Source organism: Erpetoichthys calabaricus, chromosome 5 (genome assembly GCF_900747795.2).
Source record: "Erpetoichthys calabaricus chromosome 5, fErpCal1.3, whole genome shotgun sequence".
Classification (NCBI taxonomy): Eukaryota; Metazoa; Chordata; class Cladistia; order Polypteriformes; family Polypteridae; genus Erpetoichthys; species Erpetoichthys calabaricus.
This window is the reverse complement of record NC_041398.2, coordinates 126400866-126422481: the sequence shown is the minus strand read 5'-3', so window position 1 is coordinate 126422481 and position 21616 is coordinate 126400866. Positions and strand designations below refer to the sequence as shown.

General features: G+C 34.7%; 1 protein-coding gene across 2 annotated transcripts in view; it reads left to right on the top strand.

Moving 5' to 3' along the window:
* The window catches only part of aadat (aminoadipate aminotransferase), an 88241-nt gene that overhangs the window by 17648 nt on the left and 48977 nt on the right, over window positions 1–21616 (top strand). For both annotated transcript variants that reach the window (XM_028802011.2, XM_051928640.1), the window contains exons 3-10: window positions 2521–2689; window positions 2836–2956; window positions 10166–10240; window positions 12933–13142; window positions 13749–13814; window positions 14323–14405; window positions 19124–19220; window positions 21125–21186. In XM_028802011.2, coding sequence (XP_028657844.1) covers window positions 2521–2689; window positions 2836–2956; window positions 10166–10240; window positions 12933–13142; window positions 13749–13814; window positions 14323–14405; window positions 19124–19220; window positions 21125–21186 — 883 coding nt within the window. The remainder of the gene's footprint in view (window positions 1–2520; window positions 2690–2835; window positions 2957–10165; window positions 10241–12932; window positions 13143–13748; window positions 13815–14322; window positions 14406–19123; window positions 19221–21124; window positions 21187–21616) is intronic.

Here is a 21616-nt window from a genome sequence, read left to right as displayed (position 1 = left end):
GCAAACTGCAATGCATGCTGTCAGCGACCAAGGCAGTGGCCGATTCAATCAGTGCATTGATATTCTCCTAGTCAGTAGGTGGCAGTGTTTAGTCAGTATCACATACTTAAACACATTCACAATAAAGTAAGTGAGACTCTGTTAATGGAAGAGTTGTACCTGTTACAACTGGCTTTAACAGGAAAAAGAGGCTAAGGTGGAAAGTCATACCCATTAACCAAAAGCAGCAAAAGGAGGGCAAGTGGGTGACCTATATGATGAATATATGCACTTCAAATGGCAGAGTGCAAGGAATACATACAAAAATGACCTATTGGTTCATGTTCAGCCATTTATTTGTTTTTCTACCACCCACTTAACCAGCCACTCCACGAAATCTGCATCACCATGCAGTTAGAAAAAAGTACATGCACAGCTCAGGGAGAAAACCTAGTGCACACAATTGTGTTGCCATGTCTGACGTTGTTGCTATGTATCCCTACTGACTGTCATAGATGCATCAAGTAAATAACAGGCTTTAGATGGTGGTTAAAGCTTGTCTGTACTTAGCACTTCTTTGTCACTGTGAGGGTCCATCAAGGTGTTTGTGATGTAAATTTTGTCATCAGTTATACGTAGCACATCAACCCTCGCATGAGCAACAGTGTGTCTTCAGAATTTTGTGACCACACGGTCCTGTACCTGCCTGTTCTCATGGACTGCGCAAGTGCCAGACAAAAAGATTTGGGCTTATTCGTGGAACAGTTGTGTGAAATAATTCAAAGCTACCCACACCAATACACAATCCAATATTAAAAGCACACAATGATAGCCAGGTATGTACAAATTAATAATAAGAAATCGCCCAGACCCTGGGCAAATATTAAAGTGTGTGCAGGCAGAAATTAAAATAATTTGTGAGATCGATATGTAAAGGCAAAGAAAATATGTTGGGAAAAGTCGGATTCTACAATTTCACAATGTTCTGACATGCATTGAAGGCTTGTACTTTAAGCAAACCAGGGTCCACCTCCTCTATGAGCGACCATGTCTGCGGCTATCTGTACGAGAATACAATCTGACCTTCAGGCAGTCTGGCACACTATCAGTAGCTGTCTTTAAAAGTGACACTGAAGTTAATATCATACATGAAGAATTGTGTCTTTTGTATCAAATTGTTTTTGATTAGGAAAATATTGTGTGGACCAAAGATCTGAAACATCTGGTAGCTTTCTGGCTTTTTTCAGTCTGCAGTTTGGTTGTCCAGAAACAAAAACTGATGGTTCTGGGTGTTTGGACCACTGATTTGTCCATCAGTGCATGGGGCCAGAAAATGAATGAATAGCCTCCCTGACTTAAACTGTTAAATTCATTTTCAGTATTATTGATCACTGCAATTTTAAAATCCAAGATTTACTGTACCTACTACAGCTATTACCTGTCCTTCAGTTAACAAAGCACTCACTAGGTAAGACTACTGAAATCTAGAGCTATAACTGATTTCAGTGCCCTCTAGGACTGGTCTTGGGCGACATCTGAACAGTTATTCCTGTTTCTTGGTTTGATAGGAAAGTTAACACTCTCCATTTTTTATTTTAATAAATCATTTGACAGTTTTTGTTAGAACTATGGAGCTTTGTCTGATGTTGGGACTGACCTGAAAGAATTCACTGAATTAGTCTTCTTTTTTAATTAAATTTCTTAATTTTTGTTGCAATACAATTATAGTATTTGATTTGTATACATTGAAAATTACCATTATAGTATTTGATTTGTATACATTGAAAATTACCAAAAATTGTGTATCTATTTCTATAAACATTAATCTTTTACTCTTTTCAGAAAACATTAATGGTAACATCCGTAGTATCTGTTTTTTTCTGTTTGAGGCAGATTAGTGATGGTAAGTGCAAAACTGATTGGGCTGCAAGTAATGATTACTGTGGTACTAGTAAAATACTCATGAAAAATTATGGGCTAAAAAAAAAAAATAAACTGTAAATTTCATGGATAGGACTAGCTGTTCCCATATAGCACCAATTAACTTGTGTGTCTGGCTTGTGCCCGGTGTGGCAAACCTGATTTTGGCACTTAGTTTCTTGTACCTGTGTTGCAGTAACTTCTTTAGGCACGTGACTGAGTCACTGTAACTAGCAGTTCTGTACTGGTCTCATGAATCTTTGTTAGCCTTCCTTTGTTACATTAATGGTATGCCTTTTAGACCCCGAAGGGTATCATCAAACCTATTGTTTCCATTAAAGTCTGTTTGCTAATGGTTTACGAAATGCTTCTATGAAACAGATAGATGAAATAATATTATTAACCTTTTTGATTAATCATCACGTATAATAAGGTATTCCTTTGACATTAATATTACTGCTTTCTTTTTATTGGCATATATAGTTTGCCTAATTACATTAATTTTGCCTGGACACATGCAATGAAACAAATTATATATGTTTTTGACACTAAATTGAAAATATTATACTATTATTTAAGTATTAATAACTAGAAAAGTAATTAGTCCCTTTTTAATTTTAGCTGAACTTCAGCAAAAAATGCCACCTTCCTTAATCTCATTAGCTGGAGGAGTTCCCAACCCGAGCACATTTCCTTTCCAGACTGCTACCTTCACCCTGAAAGATGGAGGTAGTTTGGTATTTGACCAGAAAATCATGGACAAAGCACTACAATATTCCGGATCATCAGGGTAAGTTCCTCCATAATATCTATAAAACTCAGCCTTTTGTTTAGATGCAACAAGCAGAGACAGTGATGTACTGAAACATGATTTTTTTTATTTCTTAGCTAACCATTTTGAACTAACACATTTTAAAATATATATTTAATTTCCAGAATCCCAGAATTACTTTCATGGGTAAAGGATCTTCAGAAAAGCCTTCACAAGCCACCAAATGCCAATAATGGGAAAATGGAAATGTGTATCACAACAGGCAGCCAGGAAGGAATGTCTAAGGCAAGATTTCAAGATGATGTTCAAAGATAAGGAAATGCTTTCTAACAGAACTAAGATGCTAATAGAAATAAATAAATAAATAGATAGAATGCTTTATATCAAGGCAGTTTTATGACTTTTAAAGTCCCAGTCAGGGACACTGTTAGCATAAAAGTATAGCCAACCCTGTACAGTGGCTGTGTCACCGCAACAAGCCAAAAATCCAATTGAAGCTTTTGATAACTTTACCTCTGCAGGTCGGTATAGCTCTAGTTGTGTCCCATACTTACTAGGGCGGTCAAATTAGCCAAAAAATAAGGTTTGATAATTGAAATTAAAAGTTAGTAAATTTCTGCAAATACAGTATTCGAACTTGGGGTAGCAATTCTAGGTATTACTTGTTTGTACACCTTTATATGTTATATTAACAGTGGTAAACAACTAGAGCCAACAGAAAGAAAATAATAACAATACTCTGGCAAGATCAGCCAGATATAAAAGCCAACAAAATCCCATGCAGGTGCACTTTGTAAAAGAGAAGCATCTTCTTGTCTTGTCTTCAATCTACTGTAGAAATAACAGCTGGCTGAACAAGAACATTTAAGGACAGAGATCAATAAAATTAGCCATGAAAAGAAGCTTAAATCCCAGAGAGCCACGTACACTGGCACCACACTTTGCTACATTATTATTCATATTTTGACCATTTTTACTCACTGTATATTTGCAAAGCATGGAGCAGGAAGCACTTATAGAACTGATTAATAGATACTGCAACTTTAAATGTAAGTGGTGTTTGAAAATACCCATGCATGATCAAAAAGAAATATGTACATATGTGCATTACTTCCTATAATGCATATACAGTAATACTGCCCAGGATTGCATAAACTAGCTAAATACTGTCATTATTTTTTTTTCTAGCTAAGTGACTTTTTGCTCATTTAGGCTAGAAGATGATCTCTTTTATATAAATGGAGGCCTGTGACTCAGTTGATTAAGATAATATCTGTATTTGTTGAAGAAACTGAATATCCTAAAATCTGCATTGTAATGATCTGTACATGGTTAATTCCTCATTATAAGTTTTACATACAATATCATACAAATATTTTAAAATACATATAACAATTAGAAATAATACATTAATAAACATCAATAATGATACTGCATTATTTCCACCTTTTATATGAGTGTAACAGATTGTAAGGGTTTAGCCAAGCCAAGAGATTTCCAGCTCTTAATTAACTCAAGAGACTTACATGTACCATACATTCAGTAAAGAAAAGGAAAAGGGGCTATATCGGATCCATTTACACTCTTGAATGAAATATTTCCTAAATAATATTTTTAAAAATTAATTAGAAATGATGTTGTATATTCAACAAGATTTTTTTCATAAAAGGGAATCATATCCTTTAATTGAAAAATTAAATAATTTCTGGATAATCCAAGTAGACGTTTCTATCCATAAGTTTATGTAGATGGGACTATAAAAAATGGTGTTGAACTTCTTTTGGTAATGAATGACAAAATGTGAAATTAATATTTACATCTGGAAACATTCTACTCATATTTAACTGGGTAAATTTTATGAAGAATTTTACATTGGATTTTACAAACCTTTGGTAACATATGATAACTTTTAGTAATTCACCAAGCTTTCTGCCATTTTTTCTTTAATAATTACCCCCATAAACTATATATTCTTGGATTAATTTGATTTATTAAAAACATATGAATGCTGATACATTTTATTGTTACATTTTTGTTCCAAAATATTAAGAATTACAATAAGTAAGAAGGCTTGGGACAATTGTATGCTTACGCAAACTTAACAGATTCAATGGAATAGCATTTAGAACTAAAATAAATTTCGGACAAGATACAGAGAAACCATATTTTGATATAAATTTGAGGTAATCTTAAATACTGTTGTCATTGTACACTAAATCTGAGATAATAATTTTTAGGTCCCTGCGTTAATAACAATGTAAATGAAGACTTTTTTTTTTTTTTTTACAAAATACATCCGCTATTCCAAATAGTGAGTTTATTTGGTAAAAAAAATATGTGAAAAGTCAGTTTTGCTGCCCTTAGTGCTTTAGCATACAGACCTGATGAAGAGTCAGGGAACTTCTTATTTTCAAAGTCACACAGAAGAAGAGAATTAAGGCCACTGTATCTCTAAAAGATCGTTCTTGGAATATGGGTCAAATTTGTCTCATCATGCAATGAAGTCTTCTTGATTCACTTAATTTGAAATGCACTCACTTAACTAAAGTAACTTACAGCTTAAATTCTGTGAAATGAGTTTGAGTGTTTACCAGGAAAGTACTAAGTTAAATTTTATAAACCTGTCTAGCATTAAAATCATTAGCAATTGAAAAGTTGTTTTCTATTTACTGTGATATATTCCATTCCTTGTAGGTTACTTCGTAACAAGCATAACCCAGCACAGCTTATTCAAAATGGCTTCTAATTAGATGTTTTTGATCTTTTAGTTGTTGAGGATGAACGATCATGCACAACCATGTATGTAGAATGGACTTCTTCTTCTTTCGGCTGCTCCCATTAGGGGTTGCCACAGCGGATCATCTTCTTCCATATCTTTCTGTCCTCTGCATCTTGTTCTGTTACACCTATCACCTGCATGTCCTCTCTCACCACATCCATAAACCTTCGCTTAGGCCTTCCTCTTTTCCTCTTCCCTGGCAGCTCTATCCTTAGAGTCCTTCTCCCAATATACCCAGCATCTCTCCTCTGCACATGTCCAAACCAACGCAATCTCGCCTCTCTGACTTTGTCTCCCAACCGTCCAACTTGAGCTGACCCTCTAATGTACTCATTTCTAATCCTATCCATCCTTGTCACACCCAGTGCAAATCTTAGCATCTTTAAGTCCTGTCTCCTGCTTTCTGGTCAGTGTCTCTAACGCATATAACGCACCTTTGCCAACTCTACTCCCTGCATCCTCACCATTCCACTGACCTCCCTCTCATTTACACACATATATTCTGTCTTGTTCCTACTGACCTTCGTTCCTCTTCTCTCTAGAGCAATATCTCCACCTCTCCAGGGTCTCCTCAACCTGCTCCCTACTTTCACTACAGATCACAATGTCATCAGCAAACATCGTAGTCCATGTAGAATGGACTAATGTTAATAAAATGACCTCCTGAGAAAAACTGAGTGAACAACTGTTGCCCACTCTTCTCTCATTTAAGCTTTTCTTGCCTTTTTTTTTTTTGGAAACCTCAATTTTGGCTTCACCATTTTAATTTGAGCAAAGTGAAGTTGCATTTCTCATTGACTAGTAAGTCTGTGGATTTTATCAGTCTACAATAGTAAGTCTGTCTACAATTCAAGTGCTTGGGGAGCAGGCTGAACCATTCAAGGCTAAAAGAGATGTGGGGAGAATACAATATGGAGACTAATTTATAAACATTAGTTTATAAATTGCAAGTAAATTATTCATTTAAACCTAATCTAAATAACTGGCTAATAAAAACTGATAAATTTATGTTCTAATATTTTTGAGGGCCCATTCAGTAATGGGCCCTTGGAGTTGTCCTAACTTTCCCCACTTTTATGACATCTCCTGGTCCTAGGCATGGGAGGGGCAATAGGCTTATTCACTACATCATACCTGCTTCATTACGTTCAGTTTCCAATTCTTAAGGTGTTTTCACATATAGTTTGTTTGGAGTAGTTGTTTTTAAATTTAGAGCAATATCCTTCATTGTCTCATTTGTTTAGGTAGATGTGAACATGCCAGTCGCACTCTGGTGCAGATTAAACAACCTGACAGAGATCCTTTAGACACAGTAATATTGGCACAGCACCAAGTGAACCCTGGAGCAGTTTGTATGAGTTATGGATGTAATCTAGTATTGGACTGTTCTAACTACAGGAAATACTGTTCATCATGGACAAAATGTGTGTGTGCTGTGATAGTTTGCCACACCATTGCTTTTAGTAATTACACTATTTAAGCATAAAAATAAATATACGCATACATACAAATGTAATACAATTTCCATAAAACACCTTGTAAAAGTACCAGTCAATCAAAGTAAGCACAGCACTTTATTCAGGTTCAGAGGGTCTCTACCTTTCTGGCGACTGGACAGCAGTCAACTACGTTTTTAAAAAAAAAAAAAAAAATGTGTAAATTCACTTTCAATCGAGGTGATCAAACCATATATAGCAAAGGCAAGAAAACAATACCAGTGCCCTTTGAGACTGATGGTCAAATCACCTAATTTTACATTGCAAGAGAAACTATCATCACTCTTCAGGCACAGTGTGGACACTGGAGACACATTAACTTTGATACTATGTTATAAATGTTAATCAAATATTACAAATTCAACATTGTTTTATTGTAGAAATTTTATCTGTACTTTTAATATAGCTGCTTTAAGCATGGAGACTTTGCTTGCTTAGCAGAAGCAAATCAAACCGCTGTCTTCAGAGATAAGCAATACCTGTGGCAATCACCAAAGCAGGTGCCCACTCACCATTCTACTTTCTGTTGGAAAATATCTTTTCCTCAGCCGCTAACCCCTGCAGGAATATGGCCCACATAAGGTGTTCTTATCACAATACCTTGAGTATATTATTATGAAAATGCTCATTTTTGTCATTTCGGTTCACTTATGCTATAGTTAGTGTAACTATGTTGTTTTATGGGTGTTAGGTATATCTGTAGTGCCTTACATGTATAGTCTTACCTGCATGTAGATCAGGGACATGCGGTCATCATGAAAAGCAGAAAACTAATAGTGATAACATAAAATAAATGTGTCCACTGGTCTGTACTATGAATTTATTTTCTGTATGATTCCAATAACTTTGATCATTTTTATAGTCAACATTGCTGAAATGGCGTATTTCCTGTTCAAATACAGGGGAGAAACGTGAGGTGCGGCAACGACGAGCCTCACCTCACCTCACCTCACACTGTGCTCTCCCTCACACACTGGGCTGATGCATGCATTTGGCGCGTGCCTGTTGCTGTCTCTCTGTATGTCTCCAATATAAGGTTTGCAGATACGTTTATTATACACCTTGACTTTCCACGGTCTGGCTAATATCTTTAATGAACATGTGTAGCATATTTAGTCTTGCTGATCGGACATAAAACATTAGTGAAAACGCACAAGGTGAGGCAGACAGTACCGTGCCGCACCGAAGGGGGCGGACATGAGCCCAACAGGTGCTTGTTACTGTTGTTCTTTTACAGAGAGGAGCCAATAAGTTAGCGGTATTAGAAAGTCATAGTGCACTGCAGCGGTCCATTAATTTTTATTTTTTGTTCTGACTGACTGCCAAAATGAAAGATTAAGATCTTTAAAACTAAAGGAAAATAAGGAGGACTTTTTCAAGAAAGTGACGGAGATTTTCGTGGAGAGGATAGGTGCATGGACTTAATTTATAAGTAAAGGTAAGACCATAAACAGTTTTCAATTTTACAAAAAAAAAATGGGATCAGACTAAGAAAAAAACAATCCAATATTTAAAAACTACATTTTGACCTTAAATAAAATATTATTTTTGTTTTTCTTGTTATCCTTTTGTTGAACAGACTGTATTAAGATTGATTAAAGCATCAGAATTAAAAGTTTTTAAAAACAACTAAGTATTTCAATTAAGGTCAAAAATGAAATCTGCTTTTTTTTTTGTACACCACTCATACTCTCATTTTTATTGAATGATTATGAATTGTGTAAATTGCAACAGCAAATTTAGAACACATGGAGGGTGCAGAGCAAATGCGCTGTCTCCGCCGCTATAAATGTAATGTTCTTTCTTAGTCAAATATGTACCTTACCTAGGTGTGTGTAAGGAATGCTAATGAGATATGAAACATAACCATGTGCATTCTGACAATTGAATAGTGAGTAAGCAACTTTTTTGGGTTCATATATTTGTAAATCTGACTCTGAAGGAGTCAGTGCCTCACCAGCCATGAACCTCACCGCACGTCACTGATGTGGAAGGGAGCAAAAGTAGGAAATATTTTTTAAAAAGTGTCTTATTAAAAATACTTAGTAAAATACAGATGATGGAAGAGCAGTCTTTTCAAGTCTAAGTGCATATCAACTTCAGATGTTCTGTTCATTCTGCAAGTTTGTCAATTTCTTTTGTAATTCAGAAGTCTTATGTGGGCAACAATCTTCTCTCTTCTGTTCTTCATTCTTTTGTTCCCTTTCCTGTGTGCAGCATACATCAGACTTTAAAGGGCTCCCTTCACATAATGATTACATGAATAATCAATAAGTGTTTTTCTTTCTCAGGCTGATGTGCCTTCTAATCCTAATTACCTAGACTAATAAATACATTTAGTTTTTCACATTTTTAAGAAATTGCCAAAAGATTCTAAGTTAAAGTCAGGGAGTGGCTGGTTCGCACTAATCAGTTAAAGATGCAAAATTTCAGATAAATATTAACAGTTGAAATTATAGCATGTATAGCATTTAGGGATGTTTGAAAGAGACTTAAAATTTAAATAAATGCCTAGTAGTAGTTTTATTGTTTGTTTGAGAAAGTAGTCTAGGGGGCTGAGTGCTGGCTATTTAATTAATGTTAGCTAAATCAGTTCAGGTTTTGACTCAGTTGCAGTCCTTAGTGAAGAGTTTTTTTAATTTATTTATTTTATATAAGTTTTTTAGTCCATAGCTCAGTATTGTGAGTTTTAACATTTATTCTTCATATAATTTATTTCTATGCCCATATAAACATTATTAACAATTTTTTATGGGCCTAGTAGACGTGATTTGAGATAAACTAAATAGAGGTTGCATTCTTAGAGTAGCGTATTGGAGAGTACATAAATGCGCAACATCATACAGTGAAATGAGACTAATCCATTACATCTACTAACAGCGCATCAATGAACGCCTTCAGCAGGGCATGCTATCAATAGCGTTGCTTAAATGAAACATGTCCTTTCTGTAGCTTGTGAAGCAGTGCATAATCTTCATGTATTCTTCTAATTATCAGATAATAGGCAATCAGCTCACATGGCTACGTTTGGTAAACAAACCACATAATTATTGAAAATGTGGCGCTCCACATACGCAGCTGTTCAACTCTCCATTATGATTTTTACTGTGGAAAACCCTAACATTTAACTGTATTCTATGGATTACTTTATATATTTTAAGAATTATCATAGTAAGTAATGTTTTTAGTAATGTGGAATTTTTGATGTGCTTTTGACAGATGTTTGAAATGCTTATCAGTCCTGGAGACAATGTGTTGTTAGATGCACCAACCTATTCTGGAACACTAACAGCAGTAAGTACCCTCTGTCAATTTGTAATGTGTTAAAGTGTCAATAAATGCTATGCATTGCTGTACATCTTGTATATTATTTTTGTGTGCTCCAAGGAGGCATACCAAGTCAGTGTAGCAATTGTCCTTGATTTCATATATATTTCTACACAACTGCTCGTCCACTTATTAAAATATGTTATCACAGCCAATTTTTATGCCTAGAATATTTATGTCTTTGCTTTCAAAGGAGAGATACTGTCACTGTTTCAGTTCATAAACTTACTTTTAAAAACATATAATTTGTTGTTTATGTGGACGAAGACACCAGACAAGACAGCGGGTGTGGTCATATAGCAGCTTTATTTTCTCATCGTCACAGTGAGCAGGTTTCAGAAAAACAGGCAATCAATATTACTTGACAGTGCCAGGGCTCTTCTGAACAACTGTTTGTTGGGTGGGGCAAAGTTTTTATACCCCTAGAATGCATGATTTAATATTCATTATGAAAATGCAACAGTCAACACTTTATTATACACAATCCTTGAGCCCCTTCAATGCTCCTTGTGCAACTTGATTCCTTGGCTCCTTTGTTATGTCGTTCAGATGTAAACTAAGGGAAAACGTGATAAGGCGGTCTCAGTGTGGAATGCTTAGACCTTGAGTCCTTTTGACAAATATTTTTCTGTTTGCTCAGCAAAGCATGTTTTTAAAGCTTACTTCTGCTTAACTCCTTAGACAAGGATTAGTACAAGGGAACGAAGAGAACATTCATCTTCCACATTTACCATTGGCAACTTGTTGGGGATAGTTCCAAAGCTGAAGACCTACCCCTAAAGTGGAATTCTATTCAATGTCTAATGGCAAATACACCTTTTTGGAAGACAGAATAGTTAATACAACAAAAAATATCAAATGAATAGATAATCATTTAATTCTAGAAGAAAAATTGAGGTTAATCAATTACAGAATGTTGTCACCATCGAGATTCCGATTACATGCAAATTTAAAATTGAGCTACTCCACTTTATGTGTTCATAATGAAAAGTAGAGCCAAGTAGAAAATTTTATTACCCTCAGGCAAGAGTTAAGCATAATTCAAACAAGAAAATAGTAACCTTACATTGTAACCCTGAACTGGATTAAGCAGGTTCAATGGATATTTTTTGTTCCAGTGTTGAGCAAAAGAGAGTATTTCCCTTTTTCACAATGGCTAACACAAATTCCTAGTGATGGCTTTATAACTCCCAAAAGAAATTAAGAGATGTATTTATTTATTTATTGTTTAGAAAAATATTTATCTAGCATGTTTGAGTTGTTCTGCACATATGAAAAGGGGAAAAAACAGATGACCTCAAGACCATAGCTGCTATGCTTCAAATTAATGTTCCACTTGTCCTGTTTATGTAAGTTGGGCCGCAGTTTCATCTTGTATTGATTTAAAGTGCTTGTGTACATCATCAGATACAGTAAACCCTCCTCCATCGCAGGGGTTGCGTTCCAGAGCCACCCGCGAAATAAGAAAATCTGCGAAGTAGAAACCATATGTTTATATGGTTATTTTTATATTGTCATGCTTGGGTCACAGATTTGCGCAGAAAAACAGGAGGTTGTAGAGAGACAGGAACGTTATTCAAACACTGCAAACAAACATTTGTCTCTTTTTCAAAAGTTTAAACTGTGCTCCATGACAAGACAGAGATGACAGTTCTGTCTCACAATTAAAAGAATGCAAACATATCTTCCTCTTCAAAGGAGTGCGTGTCAGGAGCACAGAATGTCACATAGATAGAGAAAACAATCTGTAGCAAACAAATCAATGGTGCTGTTTGGCTTTTAAGTATGCGAAGCACCGGGCACAAAGCTGTTGAAGGCGGCAGCTCACACCCCCTCCGTCAGGAGCAGAGAGAGAGAGAGAGAGAGACAGAGTTTGTTTTTCATTCAAAAATCAATACGTGCCCTTCGAGCTTTTAAGTATGCGAGGCACTGGGCAGCATGTCGTTTCAGGAAGCAGCTGCACAAAAGATAGCAACGTGAAGATAATCTTTCAGCATTTTTAGACGAGCGTCCGTATCGTCTAGGTGTGCGAACAGCCCCCCTGCTCAATCCCCATACGTCAGGATCAGAGAAAGTCAGCGCAAGAGAGAGAGAAGAGTAAGCAATCTAGCTTCTCAGCCATCTGCCAATAGCGTCCCTTGTATGAAATCAACTGGGCAAACCAACTGAGGAAGCATGTACGAGAAATTAAAAGACCCATTGTCCGCAGAAATCCGCGAACCAGCAAAAAATCTGCAATATATATTTAAATATGCTTACATATAAAATCCGCGATGGAGTGAAGCTGCGAAAGGCGAAGCGCGATATAGCGAGGGATCACTGTATTGCCTTTTTTTCTTTTATTTTTTCATTTTCTCCATCAGACGCCTGCTGCTCTTGTATTTAGTCAAGACCTGTTCAATTCACATGACTGTAAAATTTACAAAGAATTATATAGTTAAGGAAAAATTGTTTAATACCTCTCTAATAAAAGCATGTTATAACTAAGTTAAACTGCCTTTAAAATGTAAATTTAAGTGACCTAGGAGATTAAACAAATAAGTAATACTTGAAGGGTCATTCTGTCATAGTCAATAAGATGTATCTAATTCTGAAGACTGTAGTTATTAGCTATATTCTCTGACCTTTCTGTTTCTCTTTTTGTTATGTTTTATATCAGCTAAGGCCACTAGGTTGTAACATAATTAATGTAGCCAGTGATCAATATGGAATGATCCCCGAATCTTTGAGAGATGTTCTATCTAAGTGGAATAAAGAAGATGTTAAGAATCATAATAGCACCATTCCAAAATGTCTTTATTGTATTCCAAATGGAGGAAATCCTACAGGGGCTTCCTTAACTGAGGACCGCAAACATAAGATCTATCAGGTAATAATAATAATTATTTGCATTTATATACCGCTTTTCTCACTACTCAAAGCGCTCAGCAATTGCAGGTTAATTTGTACATTGCAAACAGTGTGCAGGTTTTCTTTTTCATCTTTTAAGTGCAGTTTGAATTTCTGACAACCGATTGGAAAAATTCAGTTCAGAATTCATTAATTAATTTCTAAACTAATGAATTAAACTAAACACTAACTATCTATCCATTTATTCATTTTTGACCCAAGTTTTTTGGGTAACAGTGAGGTTGAGAGATTGATAAGGTTGATAATATCAAACAGCAAAACAACAGCCAGCAGTGGATGGTGAACATACCCACGGTTTTGAAAATGGATGGGGTATTGAAAATGGATGGGGTGGCATTCAAAACTGTATTTCCTTCACACTTTATAAAGCAAGCAGCAAGAAGTATTTTCATATCTCTGTACCATTTTACTGCAGTACTACACAACTTTTTACCACATAAGTATATTTTCCAATGAATATTTCAAAAAGTGTCTATGAAATTGCATTCCCTTTGAGTGTTAAATATTGAGTAACTGATCATTTAAATGACAATGGATATGTTTAACTTTTTTTTTCATTGTATAGCTTGCAAGAGAATATGATTTACTTATTATTGAAGATGATCCCTACTATTTTCTTCAGTTTCAAAAGGTAAAAGGATATTTTTATGTATATAACATTCCATAACAAATGGTTTTCAATTATTATAATATGCAACATATACAAATATGTATCTGTTCGTAGATACAACTTAACAAAATTTTGACATTTAATAATTCATTACATTTATATAGCGCTTTTCTCAGTACTCAAAGCGCTATCCACACAGGGAGGAACTGGGAAGCGAACCCACAATCTCCCACAGTCTCCTTACTGCAAAGCAGCAGCACTACCACTGCGCCACCTGCGAGGACTTATATGCTAATTACTAGTATTTACAGTTTTAATAATACATTTATGGTATATGTTAGTCTATTTTGAGTATCTAGATCTGTAGTTCTGTAATAAGTAAAACTGAAAAATAAAGAAATGCAATTACAAAACAGTTCCAAAGTTGCCAGTAGCATATTTTATACCAAGTAGGTTATTGTTATTAAACATTTGTACATTACCCTAGAAGTCTCTCATATGTTTCTTTGTTTTTTTTTTCTGTTTGTAGCCTTGGGCTCCATCATTTTTATCAATGGATGTTGATGGTCGTGTTGTTAGATTGGATTCATTTTCAAAAATTCTTTCATCAGGGTAGGTACTATTTGCTGTATTGTATTTAACAATTATTTATCAAGTTCAAATAGCAATCATTTGTTAAATTTGAGATTCATATCATAATTTTAATCATTCAGTCAGCAACCAAAAATTAGAACAATACACATAATAGTACTACTTTTAATAAGTTGCTGCTCTCTAGAAACATCAGAAGTGGGCAGAGTATTCCATACCAATATACCAGTAAAAATACTCTTACTTTAAAAAAATACTATCAAATAAAAATAAAAGCACTTCTCCAGAAATTGACTTAAAGTAAATAATATATATAAAAAATCAGGTTAAACTACTCAAAGTACCCAAGTTACCTTAATATACTGATGCTTATAGTGTACTGAAACCATTTAAAAAAAAAAATGCAGTAAGCCGTTTCAGTAAATTAAATCTACTTCCAATAAAAGTGGAATATCCAAAAGCAGTGACTAAATACAAAAATAAAAAAAATATATGAAGTTCGGATTTCAATTAACAATTGTAGCAAAATGGTAATTTTAAATAAATCTTACCTAAATGTAACTGAATTTGAGGCTAGGGATATTTACTTGAGGTGCTTGGCAAATCCTCCATGGCTCTAATTTTCTGACTACTTTTTGAAGAATGGGGAGCATATTTTTCATTACTTTTTCCTTAGTATTTGATCAAATTTGTGACTTGCTTACTATTAGTGAGACATCATTGACTAAAAACCCCAAGGTAAATAATCAGAAAGTAATATGTAATTTCTATTTCTACCAGTATTTCTGAACTCTCAACCCTTACCTCTCAATAGCTGACCCTTCTAAACATCAATGACTTCTGACTGTACTTTATCCATATTTTCACCTGTTTACATATATCTATTCTGTTTGTAAAAGTATATCATATCTATATTCATTCATACCATGTATCTGTACTGCTGATCAGTATTTATATCTATATACTCTTCCTTGTATATACTATTACCTGTAAATTCAAATATCATATAGGTATACGAGGGGGGACCCAAAAATAACCGGAAATAAATAAATAACCTAACAACAACAAAATTCTGGTTATTTTTGGGTCCCCCCTCGTATATTCTCATTTGTATGCTGCCTTATTACACCTTATTGTTTATTGCACCTTAATGTTCTTTTTGCACCCACTGTCTATTGCACCTTACTCTACTATTTGCTCATTTCTGGTTAGATGCTAAATTTCATTTTGTTATACGTGTAAAATGACAATGAAGATCTAATCGAATCTAGACTAATCAATTTCTGTCAGTACTACAAGGAAAACCTGTGCCTGAGAGCCAAAAGTGACTAATTAAATCCATAGAATAAGCCAGTTGATGGTGAAGAGTTGAAGAGCCTGGAGGAAAATAAAACATTAAATGTGAAAAATGCAAATGTAATATTAATAAGAGTGACGGAAGTGAAACATAGTAAAAGTACTTTTTTTAGTAGAAAAGGAAAAGTGTTGCCAAAAACTACTCTGAATAGAACAATTTGTCCAAAAATGTATTTACAGTTCTAAAACATATTCTGTAATTACAGCACCTTTTTTTCCAAAACTCTAAACAGGGTTGGCAATCCTGGTGCAGAGCTATCACTGGCTGCACTTGGGTCCCTAATTCAGGTGCTGGTGTGGTGGGTGCGGCAACGTGCTGTAAAATCAGTACATACTCCCAACATCTCTATTTCTCTCTCTCTCTCTCTCTCTCTCTCTCTCTCTCTAAACTCAAATTTAAAAATTCTGACTCTATTCTTCAAAATCCATCTCTGTCTGTCAAAATCCAACAATTGATTCAAAACAATGTTGACATTGCTCAGAATAAATCTTTGTTGTCAAAACACACACACACATCTCAAATATATAGACACTACTTCTGTCACCGTGACAATACTACAATTGAAAACACTGTTGCCAAAGCAAAAATGTATATGATAAAAATTACACAAGGAAAAATATACATGTGCATGTAAACTGGGAATGTAGAAGGAATGCAATGCAGACAAACATAAATTGTTTCAATTTTATTCAGTAGATATGTTTTTGGAATGCACAGTTCTCTGTATTGTGCCCCCCCCCCCCCTTTAAAAAAATAAGGTGAACTGTTCTTTGCAGTGACACTTGTGCTTAGGGTTATGAAGAGAGAGTTTAGCAGATTTGTAAATCCGTCTAAGTGAGGAAATTGTGTCCAAGGTTGTGCAAAAGGCGTTACCATTATAGCAACACAGCTTAAGCTTCGGAGTATTATTTTCATTCAACTGCTAAGGCACTTAAACTGATGCTCCAAACCTAAGTACAAGTAACAGAGTAAATGTAAGTCGTTACTACCTATTTCTGAGAAACATATTAACATTTTAAATATTTGTTAAGACATTCACCACTTTAAAAAGAAAAAAAGAACAGTGCTACCACTGCGCCACCCTGCCACACCTAGTACTAAAGTTATGAGACAAAACTCTTACAAAAACTCTTAAAAAAATTAATTCTAAAAAAAATGACATACTAAATCTAATTTCTTGAATAAATAAATGGCCAATGGGAAGTAATTGGTAACAATCCTAGCAAATGAAGGTGAATTGAAAAGTATTTAGTACAGGCCGTTAAACAACTCCTAATGTAGGACAGGTGGTAGTTTTCAGTTTAGAAATGGGCTATAAAATTCTTGCTTAGTTATGAATCTGAATACAGTAGTAGCACTACTTCTGGAAAGCTCACTGCTTAGTCTGCAGTCATATGCTGTCTAGTTTATAATAAAAGAAATTGCTACTACTATTAGAGGGTAATTGAGCTAAATGGTTGTGATAACTTGTTTGTGACGGTAGCTATGGCTGTAAATAAAATTTGAAAGTTTATCTTTTTATCTGTTAATTTGGAGTAAAATTCAGAGGTTACTTATTAAAGACCTTTCTTATACTATTTAATGTTCTCAATGTATACAAACTTGTGCATTGTTGTATGACTATTTTTAATTTGTGTAATTTTTAGCATTTTTTTGTTAGAGAGTGAGTGGTGTACACTCTCCTTTACTTAAATGACCTCTCTTTTGAGATTAAATTCTTTGTCACATGAAAGCTTAAATTATTTACAAGATGAACTATGCTGCTACACAGTGGATAGAATTGGGTCTTAGACAGTCATGATACAAAATTTTTGGAGATCTCTAGTTCCTGTACAACATATTGTATTCACTCAAAGACACTGGGAAGGAGATTTTACCTGGTCTTCCCCAGTTTGGGGCCACTAGGAAGACGTTGTACCAAGAAGACACTGGGGCCTTGTGACATTGTCCTGTAGTGATTACTAAGGCATACCCATTCATTGTAATAGGAAAGTTCTAAAAAGCCACTACCAGCATATGGCCAGTGATTCTTGAAGTTAGGACGTAGAGTTGAACACCTTGTTTTGGAAAGTTAATGCCAGATTATGAAGAAGAAAAATGGTTTAGCTTGAGGGTAAACAGGGAGAATAATTCTGTAGGTAAATGGACCAGCCAACCCACAAGGTAATCAGGGGTCACAGCATAACAGATAAGCCCAGAGGTTGAGGTCTTTATTATTTTACCCTTTGTTGTTCTTTTTGTTACCTTTTGTTATATTTTTTGCTTACTCTTTGGTCATAATCTATTTAGTTGTTACTTGTTTTTCTGGATCATTATTTTGATTCAGGGAAAAGCATGATTGGTTTTACATGTACAATTACTGTATATGTTGGGAACTTTAAGGAATATTTGTGTTCTCTCCTTGTTCAAACAGATAAATGTATTTTATTGTCATACTTCATTTCAAAGATGTAAATGTCTAGTTAACTGTTTATTCTAATATCCATCAGTAAAAGTAAATATGAATCTATAAAGGGCAAGTGTTCCATTCAAGATTGGTCAGTGTTGGTTTCTGTTCTGTGGTTGATACTATTGGAATGTGTTTTGATTCATGATCCTCTGTTCAAGCTAGCAGATTAAGAAAATAGAGGGATGAATAGATGGGTATGTTGCTTTTGTTATGTTCCACACTAGGGAACAGGGTTTGATGCCCAGCATGGATATTATCTGTTAAGAGTCTTTAATTGTTCATGTGGGTTCTCCAATGGCGTATTCCATGTTCTTTTCATATATATGTTAACCTGTGACTGTAACCTGGGTAAAAATGATAAACTGCTTGGTTGTGTGCTTTGATGGATTGGTGTCCAGTCCATGTTCAGTTCCTTCTTTTTGCCCAAGACTGTTAGGATAAGCTCCTGCTTCTTGCATGCATTTATTAGAAAAAATGGAACTTCAGAAAATGAATGAGTAGATGGCTATATTTGTTATAGAGCAACATGGGCCATATACTGCACACAGTGTACACTGTATGTGTTCATTCTGAATATAAATATCTTTATCTGAATGCTTAATGCATATATTTTAAGGTTGATGGCATTGGGTTTTGTATAATACGTTTTGCATAATGCAGAATAAAGCACAAATTACAATATGGCAAAATTGAGTTAATTTGAGTTTTTGATATCAAAAAATGTTCTCAAACTTGCTTAATCAAGTTTAGGATCATGGGTGGTATTGAAGACTGTTACAGCAAGTTCAGAACCAAGACAATAACAAACCACATGCAGGTCCATCACAGGGCCCACTCATGTCCACACTCAAAATCACATGAGGCCAATTTAGTTTGATGTTAAAAGTAAATTGAATTGAAACAGAAACCGTGGCATATTATCATTAATTTTAGGTTACGAATTGGATTTATGACTGGACCGAAACCTCTTGTTGACAGAGTTGTTTTACACATTCAGACTTCTACAATGCATACCAGCACTTTTACACAGGTAAGTAAAGAGTTTAAGTATTCAGATCTTTTGAGTGCTCTTTTATTTTCCTTAACTGAATGCCGTAGATTTATAATGGTATGTTTAAATTGTGCATAACTTAAAATCCACTGTTATTTTTCCTTGGGATTCATTTTGTTTTGGAAACTAATTAAATAAATAAAGTTAATACATTTTCATAAAAGCCTTATCTACTGTGTTCTGTCATATTTATGGGGATATCTTAAGTGTAGGAAGCTGATAATTTTGTTTAGAGAGAAAATGTATGAGAAATTTAAAGTAAAAATAAAAAAAAAAGTGTTGGTTTGTGTGTGTGTGTGTTTTATGACATTATTTGGGACAAAATGTTTTTCTATGCTTCTATCTATGACTGTTTAGAATGGTTTTTCTGTGTATTGTAGACACAAAAATACATTTACTAACAGAAATTTCAAATTTAAAAATTCAGTTATGTTGTTAATTACAATCCATAAAGATAGCATCTTATGTTAAAGTGATCAGCGGGTAATAAATGAAAAGACTGACAATGACAAGCAAGATCGTGCTTGCTAGGATGTTGTCATAGTGTCTTCTTCAACTACTGCATGTGACTTGGTAGTTTGTTTCAGATTGACTCAACCCTTTTTGTGAAGAAGTGCTTCTTGGCTTTTGTCTTAAGTATACTTTCTCTTGATTTCCATAAGTGTCCTTCATTACAATTTAGCTGAAAGTAACGTTGCTGAATCAATTTTATCAATCAATTTAAGAATTTCAAAGACCTGTTATTTTTTTCCCCTTAGCCTTCTATGTCTAAGACTGAAGAGGTTAAATTCTCTGACCCTCTATGTGTAGGACACACCCTTTTGTCCAGAGATGCTATTATCTCCAGAGCTTCAACAGCTGTTACGTTTTGTTTATAGTATGGTGATCAGAACTCCACACAGTACAGCAGAAGTAGTTCAGTACTTTTTGTCCTTTTGGACATTATTGTAAAGTTGAAATGTAATCATTTTTTTTTCTTTGAATTGTCTTATTTATTTATATGAGGGTAAATTGAAAAGTAAAAACAATTTGAAAATTACACATAGACCGCAATGGACAGAAGCTGATGCAATATAACATATTTGCAATGGCATATGGGTAGCCCAAACACACACAGCACAGAGCACTGCCACTAGTCTAGATGAAGCCAAGGTCAAATGAACATGCACAATCATTGAACAATGTGCCATAGTGAGATTTCTTTGGGCAGAAAGTGTGAAACCTTCTGAAATTCACCAAAGTGAAAACAACATGAGTCAATGAAAAAATTATGAATGGAAAGAAAGGTTTGAAGCTTGGTCTAGCCAACTATCAACATTATGGCATAAGCCCACATCGACATGGGGAATGCCTTCATCAGAGAAGACCGATGGATTGTGTTGTCTGCTGTTGCTGGACATTTCATAGTCTGCTATGGATCTGCATATGCCATAATGCATGATGACTTGGGGTACTGTTGAGTTTCCAAAGAATGGGTATCCAAACAGCTTAATGATTTACACAATCCAACATCCTTCTGTGAATTTCTCAAAGAAATCTCATTGTGGCACGTTGTTCAACAATAGTGCAATCCCACAGCAGAGCATCCATGCCATGGCAAATGTGTTGTATTGCAGTTACCATGTAATTTTCAAATTGCCTTTACGTTTTGATTTAATTTTGTATATATGATTTATATTTAATATAATTGCTTTTTTAAATTAGCAAAAGTTATAAGTACTGTTGCAGTTTCGCTGAGAGTATCTTTAGAGAAAGATTTTCTTTTGTTTTTTTATTTTTTTGCCGTCTGAATTTAGATAATATGTGGGTCATTCTCTTTCTACTTTTATTACAACTTGCAAATTATGTATAGTTTTAATTTCCTAATAATTTCTTTTTTTCAGGTTATGGTCTCACAGCTGCTTCATAAATGGGGACAGGAGGGATTCCTTAAGCATGTGGATAGGTAAATTCAAAGATTTTGATTCCATGAACAATGAAATGTTGTATTTCTTTTGGACAGTAAACTAACAGTCTTTAAAAATTAAAAATGTTTTCTGAACCTGTTAGAATATTTATAATCATAAAACGTTTGGCCATACCTCTGTGCATTTACTGTATACTGTGTTTCAGCAAATTACTTATGTATTGACTTGTGATTCTAATTGTGTAATTTTATGATTATTCAGTGTTCATGTTTTAATAAGGAAATGAAAGGACAAAAAAAGCAGATAGATGGAAGTGTACAGAAGTATATTAATCAGCAGGAATACCTTTTCCCAGCTAGGATAACATACAAGCAGTTGGCTAGGAACAAGCTCTAGAGGTGCGGCATTTGGGCAGATGTTTCCCTGCTGAAGTATTTGAGGTTCCTGGAGAGTCCTCTGGAAAGAATA